The sequence below is a fragment of the Zootoca vivipara genome, chromosome 2, assembly GCF_965207765.1.
Source record: "Zootoca vivipara chromosome 2, rZooViv2.hap1.1, whole genome shotgun sequence".
Taxonomy (NCBI): Eukaryota; Metazoa; Chordata; class Lepidosauria; order Squamata; family Lacertidae; genus Zootoca; species Zootoca vivipara.
Window position 1 is genome coordinate 104,500,040 of NC_142584.1, and position 24,515 is coordinate 104,524,554.

The window sequence follows — 24,515 nt, forward strand, 5'->3', positions numbered from 1 at the left end:
CCAGGTCACCAAAAAAACTTTGTGACTGAATGGAGATTTGAACGCAGGCCTCCAAGATCCTAAGCAGTACACCACACAGACTTTCATGATGCAGGCTGCTTATAAGCCAGTGTTGAATACTGCTTTAAAAAATAAAAATTGAATTGATCCCTTCTTCTTTCTCCCCTCCTCTACCTTGCCTTCCCCCCTTCCCTCCACCTCTTCTTCTCCCTCTCCCTGCCCAGGCTGCAAACTCATCTTCCCTCCTTGGGATGGCGGCATCCGCTACCGAGGCTTGACTCGTGAACAGGTGAAGACTGCTCGCTTCCTGCCCTTCGACTACGAGATCGAATATGTGTGCCGGCCCGAGCGCGAGATCGTGGGGCCCAAAGTGCGGAAGTGTCTGTCCAATGGTACCTGGACGGACAGTGATGTCGAGAGCCGCTGCTGTGAGTCCCATGTGGCAGAGGGGGGAAGAGGTGTTATTGCCATGCATGTCTTTCTGCTTGCCCCCAGAGCCAGGCCAGGCTGCGGAGAGGGGCTGAACCACTGTCCAGACTTGGCAATGAGCTGGATGAGGGTTAGTTAAGCTGAATCTGAATCATGGCAAGTGGGCTGGTAGCTCCTGAGGCTGGGGATTTACCTGCCCTGGATGGGATGACACCCCCTCCTGTGTCAGGGGCTGGTCTGAATTGGAAGATTGAGGAATGCAATCACAGGAAGGTCAGATCCTACCAGAAGAGGAAAGGGAATATTCGCCCACCCCTTTTGCTTCCAACATCTCCAGAAGCAGGGAGACAGGCAGACACACAAGCTGCACAGTTGAGAGAGGAGCTGCCCAGCTTTGAGATAGTAGATAAGCAACCAGAAGCGAGGGGGCAGCTGGGCAATACATCGGTCAAGAGTGGGGGGGAAATCCCCACCCTCCCCCCAAACTCAGAGGTTCGAGCATGTCAGAGAACAAAGGAAACACGGAGGGGGGGGGGACAACTTCCATTTGGCGTGCTCCTTGCTGCGGAAATCACAAGGAGCAGTCAGAGTAGGCAACTAATGTCTTTGCAGAGAGTTGCCCGTTTGTGCTTGTAACAGAATGCTTGTTAATTCTTATTGGTGAGCCACCAGAAGGGAGATTGGAACTCTGATACTTGACATCCTGAAGGTGCAGGTGTGTGGCTGGGGAGCTCTCCTTGATTCAACGGGATCACGTGATGTTCCAAATGTAAATAATAATAATTCAGCGGGATTATTACGTGATGTTCCAAATGTAAATAATAATAATAATAATAATAATAATAATAATAATAAATTATTTATACCCCGCCCATCTGGCTGGGTTTCCCCAGCTACTCTGGGAGGCTTCCAACAGAACATTAAAATACAATAGTCTATTAAACATTAATAGATTTTGTGGGGTCACGAAGAGTCGGACACGACTAAACGACTAAACAACAACAACAACATTAAACATTAAAAGTTTCCCTAAACAGGGCTGCCTTCAGATGTCTCCTAAAAGTCTGGTAGTTGTTTTTCTCTTTGACATCTGGTGGGAGGGCATTCCACAGGGCGTTCTCTTTGACATCTGGTGAGAGGGTGTTCCACAGGGCAGGCGCCACTACCGAGAAGGCCCTCTGCTTGGTTCCCTGTAACCTGGCTTCTCGCAGTGAGGGAACCGCCAGAAGGCCCTTGGCGCTGGACCTCAGTGTCTGGGGAGAAGGCTGTTTAGGGCTTTAAATAGCTCTAAGTGACTTAAGCTACCAAGCCAAGCTACATTACTCTAGTAATTGTGCCGTGCTTCTCAAACGACTGCTTCTTTCCTTTCCCCTGCAGTGCGCACCTGTCCCAAGATGCATCTGAGCCTGGAGAATGGGCAAGTGCATGTCCGGGCGATTGAGCGGGTGCCTGTGGAGGGCACCTGGGTGGAGTATCGCTGCAATCCTGGCTTCCACCTGGTGGGCAGCCCCCGTAGCAACTGCACCAAGGTGGGCCGCTGGAGTTCCTCCAAGCCTGTCTGCGAATGTAAGTCACAAAGCAGGGAAGCGGGTGGAGTAGTGGGATCCAGGCAAATGGATGGGTGTCCTGGGGCGGGAATATAAGGCACTTGCTTGGGAATTTCAAGAAAACTAAAAACCAGTGCAGCTTTTATATTGGTGATTAAAATCAGTGCAGGTTTGATAGCGTCAGGCTGCCACCTTGGTTAAAAAATAGTCACCCATTGTATCTAAACATAGACAAGAACCTGCTCCTGGATCTCAGGAATCACCATGCAATTATTTGGTTATGGTGTCTTAAGAAATGTGCAGATGCATGCCAAACAAGCAAGCAACTTTCCAAAATATATAGGAGATGAGTTGCAAGAATGAGGTTACTAGAAAGGCTTTGGCGTGGAGAGAACTGGGATGGGGTTTCAGGAAAGCCTCTGGTCCCCTGGATTGTGCTAACAAACTGGTGGCCACACAATAGATGGCTGGTGTAAATTTGCACCATTGACAGAGGCTGAAAGTGTATAGCAGGGATGGGAAACTTGTGAGCGCCCACATATTGTTGGACTCCAATTCCCATCCGCCCCAGATCAGCAGCGCCTGGAGGGCGGCAGTCTCCCCATTCCTGGGGTACAGAATTCACAGTCTCGTACTCCCATCAGGGTCACCCAAGGAGGTAAGGTCAAAGGGAAAGAGCCAGACTAAGAATGAGGAAGGGCTCACCAGTTTGGCCCATTATAGCCATTTTCCTGGTATCTCTGTCCTGGCAGGGGCATATTGGTTGGCATAGTAGGGCTTTTGCCGAGATCCCTTATTGCGAGCTTCCTTATATCTTTCCCTTCCCGCAAAGTGGAATTCACAGAGGTTTGCATAAGAGCCCATCATGCAGTTAGAAGAAGAGGAGGAGTAGGAGGAAGAGTTTGGATTTGATATCCCGCTTTATCACTATCTGAAGGAGTCTCAAAGTGGCTAACATTCTCCTTTCCCTTCCTCCCCCACAACATACACTCTGTGAGGTGAGTGAGGCTGAGAGACTTCAGAGAAGTGTGACTAGCCCAAGGTCACCCAGCAGCTGCCTGTGGAGGAGAGGAGACGCGAACCCGGTTCCCCAGATTACGAGTCTCCCACTCTTAACCACTACACCACAATGGCTCTCCAGTTTAAAAGAGGCAATATAAAATTGCAAGGGCATCAAATGTCATCAAGTAAAACATTAGTTATGGCGGTAAACATCTCAAAAATAACAATGTAAAGGGAGCAATCAGTGACAGGCCTTCTGGAACAGCCATCTCTTGGGCATACTCTAAAAAGGACGAAGTGTCGGACCCTGGTAAATTTTTCCATAGGTGCTTGAACCCCACAGGGGAAGTGGGTGTTACCCAGTGAAGTTAAGTCATGACAGGCAAGGCCAGATCAAGCAGGTAAAGTCCAGTCTAGGTAGGCAAAGCCAAGTCACCCCCCCCCCCCCCCCCGAGCAGGGTGGATCAAGGCAGGCGAAGTCTGGTCAGAAACTCTCTTAGACAGAAAGCAGAGAAAACCAGTACCTTGGACAGCTCCAAGCATCCCTGGAGCTCTTTTGTACCAAGCTGGGAGCTAAAACCAACTGAACACATAGTGCACTTTCCACAGAGGAAGTCGCCTTATACTGGCCCTCACCTGACTTTTCAGTCTTTGACTTCTGCAGAGTTAGGGAGCGGGAGAGACAGCTGTGGACTCTGAGGGTGGTGGGGGTGGGGGTGTTATCTGGCCAGGAGGCTCCTGGAAATTGTACTGGTGATTCTCCCCCACTGAGGAAGCAGCCTGAATCTCATGGCCTTGAGTATTCTGCTGCACACTGCAAGTGCCCACGGTCTGGGGTCATGGCATCTATGGAGTGGGGCTGGTACCAAAAAGGCCCTGCTCCTGGTGGCAGCTGACTGTGTCTCATACGAAGTGGTACTTGGAGCAAGGCCTCAGATGTTGAACAGAGCATGTGGGGGGAGGAGGACCATATGGAAGAAGGTTGCCCTTAACATACCAGAACCAAAACAGCTTCCAAAAATAAGCAGGAACTTCATCCTCAGTATTAATAATAGAAGTTCGCACTTGGGGATTGCAGCTGGGACATGTCTGAGTGATCCACTAAAGTAGATTTATATACCAATTAAATCAATTAAGGTTTATGATCCTAGGTATTTTTAATTGTGCTGACAGGATGATAAGATTTCCCTCAATTCTGCATTACTTAATCTGTCCTTACAAACTTAATTTAAATTTCTATTAAAAACCTGTGGTGGTTCAGGCACTCTCCCAGGCCGGCTTACCCAGACAAAGGACCTCTTCCTCAAAGGGAAGCATGGGGTGGGCTGGATGCTCTGCATCGCCCCACAAGAACTGGGTGTGTGGGCTGGCCAGCAAAAAAGCTCACGGAGGCCCCTGGGCTGCAAATTTGCCACGCCCGTTGCCTGAGGCTGTTGCCTCCGTTTGCCTAATATTGGGGGACAGACTTCTCTTTTGGGTCTGATTGCTTTTTCTACCTTGCTCCCTTCCACAGTGTGGCGCCCTCCTGTTTACACACCTGGATCAGGTGAGTTGTGTTCTGACTGCCCTTCACCCTTGCTCTCCCACATCTACAAAGATGTCTCGCCTTCACCCTTTGCCGAATCTTGGCCTGGGCTTGCATGGTTTTCCTTGTGACAAATGGGTGCCTTCGCTTCTTGCAGCTGACCCTAAGGGACCCGATAAGAGACAGAGCTTTGATACCCCTCCCTGCCCCACTGGGATCCTGAACCCAGTAGTGAGACAGGCTGCAAACTTGTACACACGCCTACCTGGCAGCAAGTCCCACTGAACTCAGCAGACCTTACATTTGAGTAGAGGAAGGCCCTGCTGCCCTCTCACGTAGAAATAAAGGTGTGTTAGCATCACGAGGAAGTACATCCAGATTCCACATGCCTCCCTAATCCCAGGCTGACCTACATCCCCTGGCTGGAATGTCATGCAGCTCAGAGCTCTTCTTGGACCAAGCTAAAGTAGCAGGTTGGTAACGTGGCAGAGATAACAAGCAAGGAGAAGGAATAGGCAAGCGGTTGCTTTAGGGAGAAGATGGGAGTTAAAACGTCGGCTCAGTCTTGTGTCCCTTTTGCTAGGGCAGAGAAGGGACTCACCAGGTGTTGCTAGGACTACAGCTCCCATCATTCCTGACCACTGGCCATGCTTGCTGAGGCTGGTGGGAATTGAAGTCCAACACCAACTAGAGAGCCACATGTCCCCCATCTCTACACCAGGGCTAAGGCTGAACACAAGTGCTGTTGCTGTGGTCAAAGTTCGCAGAGGAAAGGAGGCCCAATGGGAGGATTTGTAGACGACGGATTTATCTGCCTTTTAAAAATGAACCCACCACATCCAAATCAATCTGCTTAAATACTTTCTCTTGCCAGTAAAATTGCAAGTGTTAAAAGCTTTTTGTGGGCGATTCCACTAAAGGCTGCGAGCGGAGGGTGTGCCTTTTCAATGCTCCTCCATGTTTTCAGGGCGAAGCATTCCTTGTATATACAAATACTAGTGTAGATCAAGGAGAAGGCTCGGTGGAAACCTTCCTCCTGATAGGCTAGATTTTCACATGCAGGGAGGTTGAGGTTTGTGGGGGGGGGGAGGCAGTATTCAAATATACTGATACATCACACACAGCCTGAAATGATACGTTTCAGGGAACTCTCCCCACTTTACTGCTTGAGTGCAAAAACAAGCCTTTGCAATTTAATAAATGAAAGCTACCCCCCCCCCCCAAAGGGAAGGCTCTACATAAGATTGCAGTGGCGGATGCCGTTTCTTTCGCCATAACTAGCTACAAAGAAGAGAGGATTTTGGCGCGCGCATCTACACTTTAACTGCCATGGCTTCTCCCCAAAGAATCCTGGGAACTGTAGTTTGTTAAGGGCGCTGAGAGTTGTTAGGAGACCCCTGTTCCCCTCACAGAACTACAACCCCCAGAGTTCCGCAGGGAAGAGAGGCTGGTTGTTAAACCACTCTGGGAATTGCAGTTCTGCGAGAAGATGAATAGTACAGATGTGACATGGAACATGAAAAATTGTGGACATTAACCTCTGAGCACACAAAGAGTGCCTTTCCTTCACAGCTGATTGACCTTGGTCAATCCATAGGCATCTTTACCCTGGCCTGTGATGGTGAAGTTGCTTTGTTTTGTGGGGTGCCTGTCTTTGGCTGAATTTATACTGTTCAAAATATTAAAAATTCCTTCAGTAGCACCTTAAAGACCAACTAAGTTTTTATTTTGGTATGAGCTTTCGTGTGCATGCACACTTCTTCAGACACGAAAGCTCATACCAAAATAAAAACTTAGTTGGTCTTTAAGGTGCTACTGAAGGAATTTTTTTATTTTGCTTCGACTCAGACCAACACGGCTACCTACCTGTAACTTATACTGTTCAGTTCCATTCGGAACAGTTTTACTGGTTTTATAATCTAAATAGTTTTACTTTCTTTTTAAACTTGTCTATTTTGTAGCTGCAACCCGCCCTGGGAACCGTACAGTGAAGGGTGGCTTAAACACACACACAAAACCTAATAAAATAATAACTAAATCTAGGATACAGGGTGGCTTAAGGGTTAGAAAGCATGGCATTCATTTTATCTAAGTGTATACCCCACCCTCCCTCCCCAAGGAGCTCAGGATCACCCCACTTTATCTTCACAACAGCTCTGTGAGGTAGGTTAGCCTGATGGAGAGTGTCTGGCCCAAGGTCATCCCGTGAAGTCCATGGCTGAGCATCAATTTGAATCCGGCTCTCCCTTTTCTCAAGCCAACATCTTAACCGTTCTGCTTAAAACTAGCTCTCATCCATGCATCCAAAAGCGCCAGCTCCTCTCTTTCAACGTGTGCTTACCTTTCCATAGTGTTCTGTCACCCCTGGTTTTAAGGGCATTTCAGGGGTTGGGTACAGAATCAGTTTCATGCTGTGACTCAAGCTGAAAATAGCCTAAAGGGTAACAACATTTCTCTCCCTCTACCCACCCCAGTTTCTGTACCGGCCAGGCGGTCTCTTTCTGCAGCGCACAGCATTCAGTGTTCCCCATGTATCACGGATGCATCTCAACTGTTGCTTTCAAGGGCAAGAGTCTGTTCCAGTCTCCCCCCCCCCGAATGTGGGGCGCACCTGCCCAGAATCCTTGATCGGCGGTGCTTAACGGAGCAGCAGCCGTCGCCGCTGATGTGGCCAGACTGTCTCCATCCTGGCCCATCTGCATGCACACTTTGTCTCTCCGTCAAGCCTGAGCCTTCTTGTCCGGACGCCACTTCCTCTGTTCTTTCCCTTTGGGTCATTCTTTATGCTGTCAAGAGTGAGACTGGCTCCTTTTCTCATCTCGCCCGTCAGAAGCTCTCTAGTTTCGAGTCTCTTGACACACATTGTTCATGTGCACCCCACCCCCCACGATCACCAGGAACTGGTATGGAAGATGCCAGGGTTGCTCTAGCTTCTCACTAGGAATCTTCACCCAGGTGGGGTCCAGAAGACCGGTGGCAAGGGAAGCTGCTGCCCGCTGTTCTGTATCCTGAGAGGCAGCAGCGTTCAAGGGTCTCAGGCCTAGAGGGAGGTCTTTCTCATTGCCTGCCGCTTGATCTTTCAAACTAGGTGCTTGTTATTTACAGGGTTTTATTTATATACACAAGATAGAGCATCAAAAAGCAAAACTGCACTAATCTGATCCGGAATCCGGAAGCACCTCCCGTCGTGACTTCTGCCAACACAACCCCCTGGGCACCCTGAACCTCCTCCACTGTTCCCTCCTCTTTGCCCCCCTTCTCTGTTGGGGTGAGGGCGCTGGTGGAATGCCCTCTCTGCTAGAGCTGCTCAGCTGAGGGACTGGTGCTGTAGCCTCTGGCACCTCCCCCTCGGAAGTGCCTTGATCCGCCCCCTGCAGCTCTCTCTCTGGAAGGCTAGCCCTCTCTGCATCCTCAAGGGTCTGCACCTGGCTTAAAAGCAGTGCATGTGAAAAGGATCTAGGAGTCTTGGTAGACCACAAACTTGACATGAGTCAACAGTGTGATGCAGCAGCTAAAAAAAGCCAATGCAATTCTGGGCTGCATCAATAGGAGTATAGCGTCTAGATCAAGGGAAGTAATAGTACCACTGTATTCTGCTCTGGTCAGACCTCACCTGGAATACTGTGTCCAGTTCTGCGCACCATAGTTCAAGAAGGATACTGACAAGCTGGACAGTGTCCAGAGGAGGACAACCAAAATGGTCAAAGGCCTGGAAGCAATACCTTATGAGGAACGGTTTAGGGAGCTGGGTATGTTTAGCCTGGAGAAGAGAAGGTTAAGGGGTGATATGATAGCCATGTTCCCAAGAATGCCAGGGATTGACACTGGGACCCTAAGCCCTCGAAGCGGGTGATCTACCAGCTGAGGTGCAGCTCTTCCCCTGCCTGCAGTCAGGAATATTCTCTGCTCTGCAAAGGTCAGGATCGCTTCCACCGTATATCAGAGATGAGATTTGGGCTACAGAGACCTGGGTTTGAAAGCCAACTCTGCCGTGAAGCTCAAGGGACGTGGCCTGACAGCATACAGGCAGCCGGTGCAAGCCTTCAAGCTCTGGAGAAATGTGCCAGCGATAGTCTGCCCCCACCAGCCGTCTAGCCACCATCTGGACTGGTGCACAAGTGGAAGCCTCCAGACCAGGCCCAAGCATTGTGATAACTGAGCCTTGAGGTTATTAATGCATGAAATTGTATACGTTCCAGCTGTAGCGCAGATTTATATATATATATATATATATATATATATATATATATATATATATACACACACACACACACACACACACACACACACACACACACACACGCTATGGGAAGGCTGTTTTGGGAAATGGCATTTTCACGTCAAACATGCTTTGCTTTGTGGCGCTGTGGGTTAAACCACTGAGCCTAGGGCTTGCCGATCAGAAGGTTGGCGGTTCGAATCCCTGTGATGGGGTGAGCTCCCATTGCTTGGTCCCAGCTCCTGCCAACCTAGCAGTTCAAAAGCACGTCATAGTGCAAGTAAATAAATAGGAACCGCTACAGACAGCAGGAAGGTAAAGGGCGTTTCCATGTGCTGCTCTGGTTTGCCAGAAGCGGCTTTGTCATGCTGGCCACATGACCTGGAAGCTGTACGCCGGCTCCCTCGGTCAATAATGCGAGATGAGCGTGCAACCCCAGAGTCGGTCACGACTGGACCTAACGGTCAGGGGTCCCTTTACCTTTATACTCATGCTATGGGAAGGCTGTTTTGGGAAATGGCATTTTCACGTCAAACGTGCTTTGCTTTCACAGCCTTTTCCTTCAGGAGCCAGCTGCCCTAGTGGTTGGGCTCCCCATCAACAGCTAATGCGTTCAAACAAACGCCACCAGGTAGATGCACCAGCTTCTCTTATCTGCAGCACTGTCCCTCTTATTATGAGACGGGACTTCTCAAGGAGCTACAGGAATACATGGGTAGGGGATGATTCTAGGTGTCTTCTTGTCCCCTTCCCACACAGTTATCGAGTGTGTGGCTTGTCTAGGCCAACAAGCAGCAAAATGACCTCTTCCTTCCCGGCCAGAATGCGTCCATCTATTTAATGACATCAGATTACTGAATACCAAGCAGTGAGGTAAACACCTTGTTTTTCATGGGCTGTTTGCCTCTCTTCTGGCATCCATCCCTCGGGGTTTTAAAGACCACCACAAGCCCATGTGACTGCCTCTCTCTGAAAATTCGTCATCCTCTGCCAGGGATGAGTAAGCACTATGTTGTTTTATATCACTTTTAAAATTCCTTTCATTGTATTTAAAAGCATTTCCAACCTGCATGATATTTTATATATCTAAAAAAAAAATTAAAAAAATCCCCAAGTGGTATACAAAAATATCATAAAAACAGTAAAACAGCATAATAAAAGCAGTAAACCGTCAGTATGAAAACAGATAAAAACCAGGGGATTGGGAATTCAGAAACAAGAGGTTCTTGTGGGTCAGGGAAATCCTGGGCAAATGAAGAAAATGTCTTCACAAGACATCTGAAGCCACTGGATCAATGCTATTTCACATATGGCAGAGGCATAGGGCATTCGGTGGTGCAGGAGCTTTGGTGGAAAAGGCCCCTTTGGGGTCACCAGCCTTGTATTCTGTTGGGTAGGGTAGCATGAATAAAAGTTCCCCAGATGATCTAAGTCAGTAGTCCTCAGCTTCTTGAGATCTATGACCCACCTTTAGTCCAAAGATGTGTTTGAGTACCCACTTCATTTTTTCTTTGCCGTATGGTGGCAGTAGCGCTGGTGTAACTCACCTTATGTTAGGCTGCATCCCAGTCATGCCATCTGACCCAGCAACCTGAAGATCTAAGTGATTGTACAGATCTTTACAGGTGCAAGCGGCCTGCCAAGGGACCTACTTGTTGGGCATTGGACGGGCTCTAATTTTTTGGTAATGACAGACTATAGCTTCCAGCCCATAGATAGAATCATAGAATCATAGAGTTGGAAGAGACCACAAGGGCCATCCAGTCCAAACCCCTGCCGAGCAGGAAACACCATCAAAGCATTCTTGACATATGCCTGTCAAGCCTCTGCTTAAAGACCTCCAAAGAAGGAGACTCCACCACACTCCTTGGTAGCAAATTCCACTGCCGAACAGCTCTTACTGTCAGGAAGTTCTTCCTAATGTTGAGGTGGAATCTTCTTTCTTGTAGCTTGAATCCATTGCTCCGTGTCTGCTTCTCTGGAGCAGCAGAAAACAACCTTTCTCCCTCCTCTATATGACATCCTTTTATATATTTGAACATGGCTATCATATCACCCCTTAACCTTCTCTTCTCCAGGCTAAACATACCCAGCTCCCCAAGCCGTTCCTCATAAGGCATGCTTTAAGGCAAGATATGCTTTAAAAGTTAAGTATTTTGGAGATGGCACTTAAAACTTTCTACTAGACCCTAATATATATATGGGAGGCCCTATGTGTCTCCCTCCAGCTATGTTAAGTCAGTCCATTATGTTCTTCTTGGCCTCGGTCCAGTATACCTGAAGGAGCGTCTCCACCCCCATCATTCTGCCTGGACACTGAGGTCCAGCGCTGAGGGCCTTCTGGCGGTTCCCTCGTTGTGAGAAGCCAAGTTGCAGGGAACTAGGCAGAGGGCCTTCTCGGTGGTGGCGCCTGCCCTGTGGAATGCCCTCCCAACAGATGTCAAAGAGGAAAACAACTACCAGACTTTTAGAAGACATCTGAAGGCAGCCCTGTTCAGGGTGGCTTTTAATGTTTAATAGATTATTGTGTTTTACTTTTCTGTTGGAAGCCGCCCAGAGTGGCTGGGGAAACCCAGCCAGATGGGCGGGGTATAAATAAATTATTATTATTATTATTATTATTATTATTATTATTATTATTATTATTATTATTGGCGCATGTAGGAAAAGCAAGGCACCTTGTCACTCTGGGAAGATGTCCTATTCCTAACTCTGGGAGGACAGGGTAGGGAATGTGATCAAAGGACGACCTAATCTGCCCAAGTCCAAAGCCTGACATCCCAAACCCCTAGTTTCCATGAAAGATCAGTAGGGTTCAGGGCAGCCTGCACCAACCTGGCTACCTCCAGATGTTTTGAAATGCAGTTTTCAATGGCTGGGGCTGATGGGAGTTGTAGTCCAAAACAGCCAGGGAAGGGTGGAGAGGGAAGGCTAGTTTGGGGCAGGCGTAGCCAGTGATGTGCCCTCTGGAGGTTAGTGAACTACAATTCCCTTCATTCCTGACCGTTGGCTATGCTGCCTCTGATGGGAGTTCTAGTTCAGCAACACCTGGCAGGCGCCACGTTGGTTATCCCCTAGGCCCTGATGGGTGAGAGCAGGGAGATTTGGAGAACCAAGAATTGATCATTTCTGCTTCCACTTACCCTCCTCCCCTCCCCCTCCCTGTTTTCTTTGTGCGTGCCCTTTCCTCTTCCCGAGACTCCGTTTCCCCGCCAGGGGTGAACCCCAGCGAGCGGCTGGTGAAAGTACATTGATCTGCAGGGAAGCTCTTTATTCCTTTCTTTGCTTCCGTTCCTTTCCCAGCCACCTCCGCATGTCTCCGTGCCAGGAAAATGTCAGCAGCCAGCAGGGAGGGGAGCTGGTGACATACACCACCTCCTCCCCGTTTCCCAAAGCTGGGAAAAGAGCCGAGGACTTCACAGTGCGCGCGCCCCCCCCTCCACCAGTACCACCAAACACACACACACACACACACACACACACACACACACACATATTCCACCATCGTTGTATCATCTGGGCTCCCCCTTCCAGTGAATCTAGGAATCCTGGCTCCCAGTGTCTCTGTTCTAAACCAGAAAACTGTTCTCTCTCTCCCCCCCCACACACCAGGAAAGGGAACAGATCTGATGCAGTTCAAAGCAACTGCATTTAGCTTGTTTTCACATCAGGCCACCCCCCACCCCACTTTATCTGTTGCTGAACTAGTGTATAGAAAGAGTTTCTTCTGGTCAGCTGGAAGTTGAGAAGCATGATGCACACCTTAGACCAGGCATAGGCAACCTTGGCTCTCCAGATGTTTTGGAACTACAACTCCCATGATCCCTGGCTAACGGGGCCAGTGGTCAGGGATCATGGGAGTTGTAGTTCCAAAACATACGGAGAGCCAAGGTTGCCTATGCCTGCCTTAGATGGAGCTCTGTCTGCATGTGGGGCTAGGATCTGTTTGCTCCCCACACCCTGCCCTACACCCCTGTCCTTCATTAAGCCGTTCCCACTGCATCCCACGGCGATTGCAGAGGGGGAGGAGGGGATCGGAGCAGCCCGATTTCGGGCTGATCCTGGCTCCCCCTGGCCCCTGCCGATCGCGGAGGGGGAGGAGGGAGTCGGAGCAGCCCGATTTTGGGCTGATCCTGGCTCCCCCTCGCGCCTGCCGATCGCGGAGGGGGAGGAGGGAGTCGGAGCAGCCCGAAATCGGGCTGCTCCGATCCCCTCCTGCCCCTCCGCCATCGCCAGGGCGGGAGGAGGGAAAGCTGGCAAGGGAAAAGGGAGCTTTCATTGCCCCGCTGTGGCCCCTCCCCCTCCCCTTGGCCCCTCCCCTTGGCCCCTCTTGCCCCCCCTGATTTTCATCCTGGCTACGCCACTGGAAGGGTGGAGTGACATTTGCTTGGATGCGATGTCGTCGTCCAGCCTCCGGACAAACAAATCAGAGTGAATGCTCATTAAATAGCCAGCGTGTCATCTAATCTCCTTGCAAACAATGCCCAACAGCCTGTCCGTCCGGAAATGCCTTACATCCAGGCTTCACTGAGCATTAGTTCAGATCTGTTTGTGGGGCAGTTATGCGACAATGAGCGTTTCTCCTGATTTGCTTGCGTCTATTTAATTTCTGTGTCTTCCTGTTAGACATTTGCCCACCCCACACTTTTCAATGAATTTCCCCAACACTTTCCCAAACTACAAAAAAACCTCCCAATTCTTCTTCTTTTTTTTTTAAAAAAGTGGACTTGTTAGGGCAACAGGGCCCTTCCATCCGTGTTGATAGCGCAAACCTAAAGTTCTGGGATGTGAGCGACTCCCTCCAGAAAAAGCCTGAAGGCACCTTTCATCAGCTTCTTCTTCAACCCTCCTTCATCCTTGACCCCATCGCTGTGTTTCCTCTCTCTGAATCTCTGCATTCCTCGTCAGATCCCCTTCTCCCTCCGTCCCTGCAGCAGCCCAACTCTCAACCCCAGCTCCATCTTTCCGTGTCTCCTCTACTCCCTTTCTGCCAGGCTTCACCAGCTGCTTTTCCACCCCTTCAATCCATCTCTGTCTCCCTTCTCTCTCTCTCTCTCTCTCTCTCTCTCTCTCTCTCTCTCTCTCTCTCTCTCTCTCTCTCTCTCTCTCTCTCTCTCTCATCTCGGCCCCCACCAACTTTCTCCTCCGTTCTTTAGGCCTGTGCCACCTCCTCCCACAAACCTCCATGCATCTTCTCCTCACTGACCCTTTACACCAGCCTCCTCTCCATCCCCTCACCACAGGGATGTGGGACACACCTGTGGCTCTCCAGAGGTTGTCGGTTTCCAACTCCCATCAGCTTCACCCTGCATGGTCAGTGTTCATGGGAGCTGGACCCCAGCAAGACCTGGAGCTAGCCTGAGGTCCTTCTAGTCTTCCTCTCTCTGATCATCCATCCATTTCTCTCTTTCTCTTTCTCTCCATCTTCCCCTGACTTTTTATCCCTTCGGCCTCCATTGCCTCTTCACTCTGACTGAGTCTCCATCCAAGCATCTTTTCTTACTAGCCAGTTCTCCATGCCTCCTTCCCTTTCTCCCCATCCCATTCTCACTTCCCCACAATCTCCTAGCTAGCGCTCCACCACCACGTGCTCTTGCTCCATCCTCCATCACTACAGGCCATTTCCCCCTCCTCTCCTCCTCCCCACCCCAACTCTTTGCCCCTCATTCCCTCCTGGCCCCCATCCATCCATCCATCCCTCTTTGATTTCTATTCTGATCCTTCCTTCCCAATCTATACCTCCTAAGTTCTCCACCCCTGAGCGCCGTTAGCCACCTACCCCTCTTCCTCCACCCATCCCTGGATGTCTTCTGCTCCTCCAACTCTTCCCCGCACCCAGACACTCACACCTGGGCTCCCCGCTTCCTTCACCTGACTTCCCCATCCCTCCATCACCCGGCCACTTTCCCTGCTCTCCACCAGCACCCCGTCCTTCCTTTCCTGTTTCTCTCCCCCTCTCCTCTCCATCATCCCAAATTGTTTCCATATCCCCCTTCCTCCACCCCTCTCTCTTCTCCATCACCCCCATCTTTCCCCACACCTCCTCCTGTGGGCCCTCTCCCCCTCTCCTTCCTCCACCACCTTCTCGGCCTCTACCCCGCTTGCCTAGCTGCTTGCCCTCGTCCCCATCCGCACCCCTTTGCGCCGGGACGTGGCGCCGCTGTGGGTTCTCATTGCAACCCCCCTCCCCAGCCCTGGACTAACGCCGGCTCCGCGCTGACATCAGCCCCCTCCCTCCCTCCTCCTCTCCCTCCCCTACCCGCTCTCCCTCCTCCTCCTCCTCCCTCCTCCTTCCCCCACCCCCCTCGGCTGGCTCGCTCGCCCGCTCGCTCACTGCAGCACCGACGCCGGGCAGCGCCATGGAGGAGCCGGCTCTGGCGCCCTCGCCGCCGCCGCACAGTGCAGCCAGCGCCGCCGCCGCGCGCCCTCGCCGCCAGCGCCGCCGCCCCTGACCTCCGGCCGGCCGCACACCATGGCCTGGCCCGGCCCGCGCCCCGCCGGGGGCGCACAGGCGGCTTTGCTGGTACTCACGGGCTGGCTCTTGCTCTCTCCCCCGCTGGGCGCAGGCAAGAAGAGGCTGCACATCGGCGCGCTCTTCCCCATGACCGGCGGATGGCCCGGGGGCCAAGCCTGCCTGCCCTCGGCCCAGATGGCCCTCGACGACGTCAACAGCCGCAGGGACATCCTGCCCGACTACGAGCTGCGCCTCGACCACCGCGACAGCGAGGTGAGACGACGTGCGACCCGTCCCAGCCTTACCCCCACGCGCTACCCCGCACCCTCCCAAGCGCCCTCGGCCCGTTCAGGGGGTGACACGTGGGCATCGCTGCGGGGATGGGAGGCTCTGGAGGTTGGGATAGGGAGACGGGGGGGGACGACATCCCATCACACTGGACGGGCAGGATGGGGGGCATCGGCAGGGGTGGTGGGGAAGCCAGGTGGGTGCTGCACCTCCTGGTGCAAGTGCAGCAAAGTGAGCCCTGGATGGATGGACTCACAGGAGTAATTGAGGTGCTGGAGCTGGTCTGCATCCTTCCACCCACTCCCTCGCAGATTCCACAGGGGCATGGAGAGCCCAGGCTGCGCGGGGAGATCTGTCCAAGGGCTGTCCATCCTTCCCACTAGAACGCCCCTGGGAGAAGGGATGGATGATGAAAAGACCTTGAAAGTGGGAAGCAGATGCGTGGGAAGGTGTCAAGACAGCCAGCCAGCATCCCATGAGAGCTCGGAGGTGAGGGGCGAGGGAACTGGCCAAAGGCCGGAGGGGTGCAAGCTTGAACGGGGCAGTGCTGCGGATGGTCCCAAGTTCTGCCCCCTCACCTTTCATGTGGGGCCAGAGCATCTCCTTCAGACAGAGAACCTAGCGGTCCCATCAGCTACCAAGAGAGGAGGGCAGAGAGGGCGGGGGGGGGGGAAACTGGGCATGGGGAGGCTTGGTGGGCTCCAAGCGGAAAGGGGGTGTTGGGAGTGAAGGATGTGCCACAGAGACATATCAGGGCTTTGGGAGAGATGTAAGGCAGGGTTGCATAGTGGGGTGATCCGGCCCAACATGGCAGCAGCAGTCAAGGTGAAAAGGGAGGCAAGAAGTCTGCAAAGGGAAGAAGCAGCCTCAGCAGTCGGGGGGGGGGGACCAAGATCAGAAGTGGGGCTGGGGGGGGGGCTTCCAGGGGCGCTGATGCAAGGTGGGTTGCATGAGACGAAGACTTGCATTGAGACTCACCAGGTGACCAACTGATGGTGTGGACAGAAGTAGGCATAGAGAGATGTGTTCTCCCCCTCCCCCTCCCTGCCCCATGCTTTTTTCCTTGCAAGGTGGGGAAGCTGGGGAGATGCAGGACCTCGCTTCTGTCAAGGGGATGGAAGGATCAGCATCAGGGATGGCGCTACTGTTTGTGGCTATGAGAAGTGTGACTCGGAAGAGCAGCATTAGATCCGTTGGTGTCAATGGAGTCCTGTGTGCCAGGGCTACAGAAGGAATCCTCTCTCTGTGTTGGTTTCCCCTCTGGCAATATGGACCAGACTGTGGGTGGTGACTACTTTGGTGGTCTCTTAGGGGAAGAATGTCTCTTGGATTGGGATCCAAACCAGAGGTCCTAGGAGTGGGAGGTGGGGTGATGTGGCACCAAGGTGGGGAAAGGTGGGTGGTCGCCGGTGCCAGCGTGGATCGGTTTCCTGGGGTAGAGATTGCAGGAGGGCAGTGGTCCATTTGTGAGGGAGCACCAGGAGCTGCCTTATTCAGAGTCAGGCCATGGGTCCCTCTGGCACAGTGCTGCCTGCACTGTCTGGCAGCGTCTCTCCAGGGTTTCGGGCAGGGGACGTCCCCAGACTTACCTGGTAATAGCAGGGACGGGACCACCTGCAACCTTCTGCCTGTCAAGCAGATGCTCTTCCACTGAGCCACAGCCCAGGTGAAGCTCACCTGCACTTGGCTCTCCGTTGCCTCTTCCTAGAGCCGTGAGCTTGATTAAAGCTTGTTTCTGGGATTGCTGACCTCAGTTAGGCGTACTGTTCTTTAACCTTGGGTCTCCATACATTGCTGGACTACAACTCCCATCATTCCTACCACTGGCTAAGTGGGCTGGGGACAATGGGAATTGCAGTCCAACTATATCCCCAGCCAATTTACCCAGTGGTGGGAATGGTAGCAATATGGGGATCCAAGGTTAGACATTGATGAGAATTCAAGAAGGAGTTATGGCGGCAGGAGGTGGAGGGTGGTGGAAGAATCCCAGCATTTTTTTAAAAAACCCTGTCGGTTCTTTCTTTCCTAGAGGTGCCTTTTGAACCAAAGTCACAAAAGAATTTTCCCGCTCCAGGATTGTGTGTGTGTATGTGTGTCACAGCCAGTATGAGACAGAGTTAAGATTGTTGTGCAAAGCTAGAAGGCACTGCAGCATCCTCAAGAGGCAAACTGTGCAGGCAGGACTTCTAACCTGTCCCAGGTCTCGCCTGAATTGGGAACCTGTTCCAGGGTCTCCCCCTGAGCTGCCAATACAGTTGCAGGCAGATCCGGGCCTCGAGAAATGCTCAGCCTTGTCAAGCATGCTGCCCTCTCCCCCTCTAGCTGCTTTACTGTATGTTTGCATATTTTTATACGCTGCGTTGTTCTAAGTTGGTGTCCTGCACAAGTGGGACTTTGCCGTTTAGGTACGAATGCAGTGGAACTGCAGCCAAGGGTTCTGTCCAATTGGATTCCACAGGCAAACAGCATGGTGGTTTGTACAGCCAGATTTTGCCACGTGCTCTCTCTTTCTCTCCCGTTCTTTTTTTTTGTTTTCTTTCCCTGCACATTCATGCCTCTGTGTACTCATTCACTCTGCCTGTTGTGCGTTTGTGCCGGCCGTGTGTTTACAGGAACATCGGAAGCGTCCTCATTCTGAGTCAGACCATTTGTCTTGCCGAGCTCAGTACCATCTATGCTGGCTCTGAGTGGCTCTCCAGAGTTTCCAACAGGGGACAAAAACACTGACTGGCAGCCGCTCTTCAGTGTTTCAGGCAGGGAGTCGTTTGTAGTCTTTACCTGGAGGCGCCAGGAATTGAACCTGCGACCTTCTGCTTGCAAAGCAAAATGCTCTACTGCTGAGCTACAGCTCCTTTCTCAGAGGGTGTTCCCTCTCTAATGTGCCTTGTGCCAATCCTGTCTGGTTTCCAATATGTGCATTGGTACCTGTTGGCAGCTCCTAAACACCCACCCAGCTCTTCACGCTTCTGTCTTCTATGTTCAGTGACTTTCAGGATACAGTAGCAGCATGACACCTCCCTCTACTGTCCAGGGGCAGCCATGCTTCTAAACACCAGTTGCTGGAAACCTCAGGAGGGGGGAAAAGATTCTTTCCTTTGGGTCCTGCGTGCAGATTTCCCACCATGCATCTGGGTGGCTGCTTTGATGACAGGATGCCGGGCTAGATAGGCTGTTGGCCTGACCCAGCAGGCTCTTCTGTTCTCGTCCCCAGTTTTCGCTGAGCATCGAAATGTGCCAGAGGTCAAGAACAAGAGGAGGAACCCAACTGGCAGCACAAGGGGGGGGGAGAGGAGCTCTCACTGTATGGCTTCAGCCTTCTAGGGTTTCATCACAGCCAAGCACGGCCTGGGAGGAAGCCATGCTGCTTGTTGTTGTTGCCAAGCTGGAATGGCTCTTTGGCTTTCACTGGTAGTACTGGAAAGGCCATTGAAACGTAGTTCTTTGTTTCCCAGGTTGCAATAAAATCAGGCCACATTTCCTCATCTCTGTTTAGGGAAGCTTTTAATGTTTAATAGATTATTGTCTTTTAATATTCTGTTGTAAGCCGCCCAGAGTGGCTGGGGAAACCCAGCCCAATGGGCGGGGTATAAATAAATTATTATTATTATTATTATTATTATTATTATTATTATTATTATTTGCTGGAGTACGTACCTTTGGCCCTCTGAGTGGCAGGTGCATAGTGGGGTGCAACCCTGCCCCTTACATGCTCAGGGCAATGCCTGGCTTGCATTGCCCTGAGCATGGTCATGGGTAAAGACAGACCTCTCTCTGTGTGTGTGCATCTTTTCCAAGAAGGCCCATATTGCAGCGGACTTGAGTTTGCGGCTCATGTTTTCGATTTAAGAATAGCTCTTCGGGAATGAATCGGACCACAGATCCATCGAGCCCAGCATCCTGCTGTCACCGTTTTTTGCTCCTTCTTTTCTTTCATGCGCTGTGTGTTATTCTGCTGCAAAAGGCCCCCGAGATCAATAGAGGATGGGTGGCATACAAATTTAATAAACGAAATTAAATTCCTGTGGGAAGTCCCTGAAACACAACAGCCGCTCTTCCCCTTCACTTGCAAGGTGCAAGCAACGGGCAGACTACGGAAAGCCAAATTTGCTTCCAGTGCCCATTTCTCTGCCTCTCCGCCTTCCACGAACATGCGTGCCCTCCCACTCTCTGTCTGGCTCTGCCCACGCTTCTTGCCAGAGGTGGCGTGTTCCTTCCACATCCACCACTGTGCACCTCACCCTAACCGCCCCCATCTCTCTGTTTACCCACAAAACCAAGCCTGTCGCCTCTCCGTCTGTCCTGCCCGTTTCCTTGTCCCCAACCATCATTTCCAGAAGCGCTGCTCTGTTCCGTGCTCCTGCCTGATCCCCAAATTCACAGCCACCCATCCATCCGCCCCTCTTTGCCCGTCAATCTCTGTGGTCTCGTCTGTCCCTCCTCCCACACATATGCATCAATCCTCCCCCCCCCCACTCCGAAAAAAATCTGCCTTTGCTGTGCTGATTCTTCTCTATTCTCTCACTCCCTCTCTTTGGCTACCCGGGGTGCTTCCTGGTCACCCACCCACCCTGCGCCCCGCGTTCCTCCCTTTGTTCCCTCCCTATTGAAGCCCCGCTCCCTGGCGCTGACAGGTTGCCGTGGCAGCGCCTGCGATGGGGTTGCCATGGAAACTGATCCTCTTTCCCGGGCGGCTATGCCCTGAATAATTCATCATCCCCTTGCGGTGGAGGCGCACAGCCAGGAGCAGGATGGGCAGCCTTGGCGGTTCTTGGAGTGGGGGAGAAGTAGAGGGTGGGATGCCTAGTCTATTAGCCCAAAGAGAGAGAGAGAGAGAAAGTGCAACACAGCAGGGCGGAGGTCAGGTGGGATGTGTGGGAAGATCTTAGCTGCACAGAAAGGCATTGGTTGCCTCTTTAAGTCCTTCGGAAGCGGAGGGTAAATTGGCAGCTATATTTGGGCACCAGCCTCCCCGAGCTGCTGCTCAGAACGCCAGCAGGCCACGTTGTTCTGTGCCGTGCTTGTGATGTCAAAGAATGGAGCCTCCCCATTCAGGGGCAGGATATCTCCAATCCCAATTGGCAGGGGAGGGTGGTCTCCCATTATGCTGTGCTGGTGGAAGAAGGGGTGCAGGGGCAGCCCTCCTACTGGCCATTAATAGCAGGACCAGTGCAGGAGGAGATGGGCCCCTTGGCAAGAAAAAGCCATCCCTTGTTGTTATGCAACGACTTGGTTTCCTCCTGCCCCACCTTTCCTTTTGCACACTGGCAACAGAAAGGTGGGCAAACCAGCCCCATACAAGACCTAAGGGAGGAGGAAACCCATCCATAATAATAATAATAATAATAATAATAATAATAATAATAATAATAATAATAATTTATTATTTATACCCCGCCCATCTGGCTGAGTTTCCCCAGCCACTCTGGGCGGCTTCCAACAGAACAGAACATTAAAATGCAATAATCTATTAAACATTAAAAGCTGCTGTTGAAAAACCTGCACAGGGTCTGGCTTTGTCGTCTTAGTTTTTTTTTGCAAACAGAGGGACAATTCTGCCCCCACCCTCACTGCTCAGGGCAGGTGTGTAAACGGCCTGTTGAAAGGAAAATAGCTTTCCTTCCCAGTTCCTGCATCAAACCAAGCACTCTGGTCCACCGCTCTTGGCCTTGTTTCTTAAGCCCTGAGCAGTTGAGGTCTCTCCAGATGTTCACACTGTTTTCATAGGGTGGGGGTCCCGGAAAGGAAGGCATTTGAGAGGGGGAAGCTGACTGGCATCTCTCCCTCTCCCTCTCACCAGCCATAGGAGTGAAACCAAGTAAACACAGTTGCCTGAGAGTGCAGGTTAGCGTCGCACTCCCAGGAACCTATTAGTCTGTCTCAGTCAGTAATGCACTATGCTGGGGTTTGACCCCGGGACTTTTTACATGCACAGCATCATTGATCCACAGTCCCCACACCCCCAGGGCCTTTCACCTCTCTGTTCGTCAAGCTCCCTTCTTCATCCTGCAGATCCATTTTGCTAGCAAAGCTTCTTTCGTTGCCCAAATTTTCATGGCCACCTGACCCTTTCCCATCCTGCCTCCACCGCTGCCTTCTCAAGCACTTATGCCTGCTAAGTCGATGGCCGCTTTTTTGGACAGGAGCCATGTCCTGCCCCCGCGTCGTGTACAATGCCTAGTATGTGATTTTAGCCTTTCCCCCAGCCGTCTCCTGGGTTTGTTTCCCGAGTGTGTGGGGAGTGTTTGCGTTCAGGTTAGCCACCTTTGTGATGGGATTTGTTCTCTGTCCGCCCCGCTCCGTGCAGTGCGAACCAGGCGTGGCCACCAAATTCCTCTACGAGCTCCTCTACAATGACCCCATCAAGATCATCCTCATGCCAGGCTGCAGCAGCGTCTCAACCCTGGTGGCCGAAGCAGCACGCATGTGGAACCTCATTGTGGTGAGCATACCTTTCACTTCGCGTATCCGTCTCTCTGTGTGTGTGTGTGTGTGTGCTGTGCCTGTGGGTTTTCATGGGGATGGTGGGTCTTCCCACGGAGCAGGGTTCAGCTCAGCAACCTGTTTTCAGAACTGGAAGCTGTGGCGAGAGTGCCTCTGAGCGTGTGCAGAGTGCACTTCTGTAGACACTAAGCTAGCACAGCCCACACCTAGGATTGGGAGATAAGGTTTTCAGGGGAAGCTTCTCTGCCGGGGTGTGTGTGTGTGTGTGTGTGTGTGTGTGTGTGCTTCCAGACAGTTACACTTTTTAGGTGGGATTCAGTCACCCACCAGCCAATTGGGGTTAAACCATTATAGCTGTTTAGAAGGTCTTGCGCAACAAACAGAAAAGGATCGGACTGTTTGCAGTAAGGAAAGTGGCAAGAAAACATGTTGGGTATGTGGGAGACGGCACTTGCTTTGACGCAACGTCCTCTAACACCCCCGCAAAACAAATCAGAATGAATGCACATTAAATAGCAGGTGTGGGGCTACCCGCCATTGGCCCTCGGAAGACAATGCGGCCCTTGGGCTGCCAAAGGTTTTATCCGTTCCTGATCTAATCCCCCTGCAAACAAATCGGGGTGAATCCTCAACAGAACAGGCTGTCTGGAAGCGCCCAGCACCCCAACTCCAGCGCCTCTAGAAATCAGGTTTGAGAGCAGGGACCTGAGGGATAGAACATGGGACTCTTAATCTCAGGACCATGGGTTCGAGTCCCACATTGGGTGAAAGGGGGTTGGACTATGATGACCCTTGGGGGCCCCTTCCTGATTCTATGATTTGAAGGGTTGGGCCAGAGTGCCTGTGGTGTCTCTGTGCCAGAGTTAACGATGGGTGGGAAACTTTGAACCCATAGACTGAATGTTGGGAGGTGTCAGCCTTTTAAAGCCCTATTTCCCATCTCTTCCTCCTTTCCTCGCAGCTGTCCTATGGCTCCAGCTCTCCAGCCCTCTCCAACCGCCAGCGCTTCCCCACCTTCTTCCGCACGCACCCGTCAGCCACTCTGCACAACCCCACCCGCGTGCAGCTCTTCAAGAAGTGGAGCTGGACCAAGATCGCCACCATACAGCAGACCACAGAGGTGTTCACCTCGGTATGGAGAGACCCCAGCCCTGAGCAAAAACCCCCCACCTGCCACACCTTTCAGGCATCCTGTGACTTCCTGCAGCATCTGAGCCCAGAGCATTGCCCAACACACACAAACACACACACACACAAAACAATGGCGCTGCTTAAGCACTAAAAAAGGACTCAGGAGCACAGACACCTACCACAGATTTGATAGGGGAACGGGTGGCACTGTGGTCTAAACCACTGAACCTCTTGGGCTTCCTGTTCAGAAGGTCGGCGGTTCGAATCCCCGCGACAGGGTGAGCTCCCGTTGCTCTGTCCCAGCTCCTGCCAACCTAGCAGTTCGAAAGCACACCAGTGCAAGTAGATAAATAGGTATCGCTCTGGCGGGAGGGTAAATGGCATTTCCATGCACTCTGGTTTCCATCACGGTGTTCCATTGTGCCAGAAGCGGTTTAGTCCTGCTGGCCACATGACCTGGAAAGCTGTCTGCGGACAAACGCCTGTAAAGCGAGATGAGCGCCGCAACCCCATAGTCGCCTTTGACTGGACTTAACCATCCAAGGGTCCTTTACTTTTTTTACCTTTTACCACAGATTTGAAGAAGATTTGCACAAACTTCTGGGAAAGTAAGAAGGCAGGGTCCCACCCGTGTCGCTGTTTGCACTATACTTCCCCCAGGGGGTCTCTTAATTTGTTAAGAGTGCTGAGAGTTTGCCAGAACACTCCTCCCAGAGCTACAGTTCCCAGCACTCTTAACAAACTACAATTCCAAGAATTTTTTTTGGGGGGGGGAGCCATGGCTGTGGAAGTGGTATAAGAGTGCTTTCAATATATGGTGTGAATGTCACCTTAACACCCTATATGCAAGGTTTAAAGAAATATGTTTTTCCATTAGAGAAAGAGGATGGAAGGGGGCACTATACAAGTCCCAGGGTTTGGACCCTCTGGGACATCCCCAATGAGTCCCCTGATGCCAGGTGCAAGTCATGAGGTTGTCCTTGTAATTTGCATTTATTTAAACAACAGCAGCAAACCAGTCCCCAATATTTGATTGATTCTGGCAACAGCCAAGAACAGAGATGTATTTTCAAGGGTTCCCATTAAGTTCTGTGGCACCAAACAAACGGGCTATATTTTGTGGAACACAATAATCTGCTTGATACTGTGTCAGAGCCAATCTATTCTCTAGGGCTGGCAGGAATTCTCCTGGTTGTTACAGCAAACTGGGGCTGATGGAGGTTGTGGTCCAAAATATCTGGAGGGAACCAAGTTGGGGAAGGCTGTTTTAAGGAGTCCTTTATCTACTACTGGAACTGATCTTGTGAATTCCCAAACTTCAGCAGGTTATCAGAGTTTCTTTGTCTCATAGCACAAAAACCCCTTCTCTGAGCTGAACTTGTAGCCTTCAGGTTGATCACCCCCAAACACAATCCAACTGAAGTTCGAGGCCTTTCTTCAGCATCTTAAAAAATCCTCAACTGTGTGTGATGTTTTCTT

The 24,515-nt window shown here is 51.5% G+C and overlaps 1 protein-coding gene across 1 annotated transcript in view; it reads left to right on the forward strand.

The window, feature by feature from the left end:
* Nucleotides 1-229: 229 nt before the first annotated feature.
* GABBR1 (gamma-aminobutyric acid type B receptor subunit 1) overlaps nt 230-24,515 on the forward strand; it is a 68,578-nt gene continuing 44,292 nt past the window's right edge. The window contains exons 1-6 of the mRNA XM_088663325.1: nt 230-428; nt 1,807-1,995; nt 4,492-4,524; nt 15,289-15,449; nt 21,769-21,903; nt 22,867-23,037. Coding sequence (XP_088519451.1) covers nt 1,824-1,995; nt 4,492-4,524; nt 15,289-15,449; nt 21,769-21,903; nt 22,867-23,037 — 672 coding nt within the window. The 5' untranslated portion in view covers nt 230-428; nt 1,807-1,823. The remainder of the gene's footprint in view (nt 429-1,806; nt 1,996-4,491; nt 4,525-15,288; nt 15,450-21,768; nt 21,904-22,866; nt 23,038-24,515) is intronic.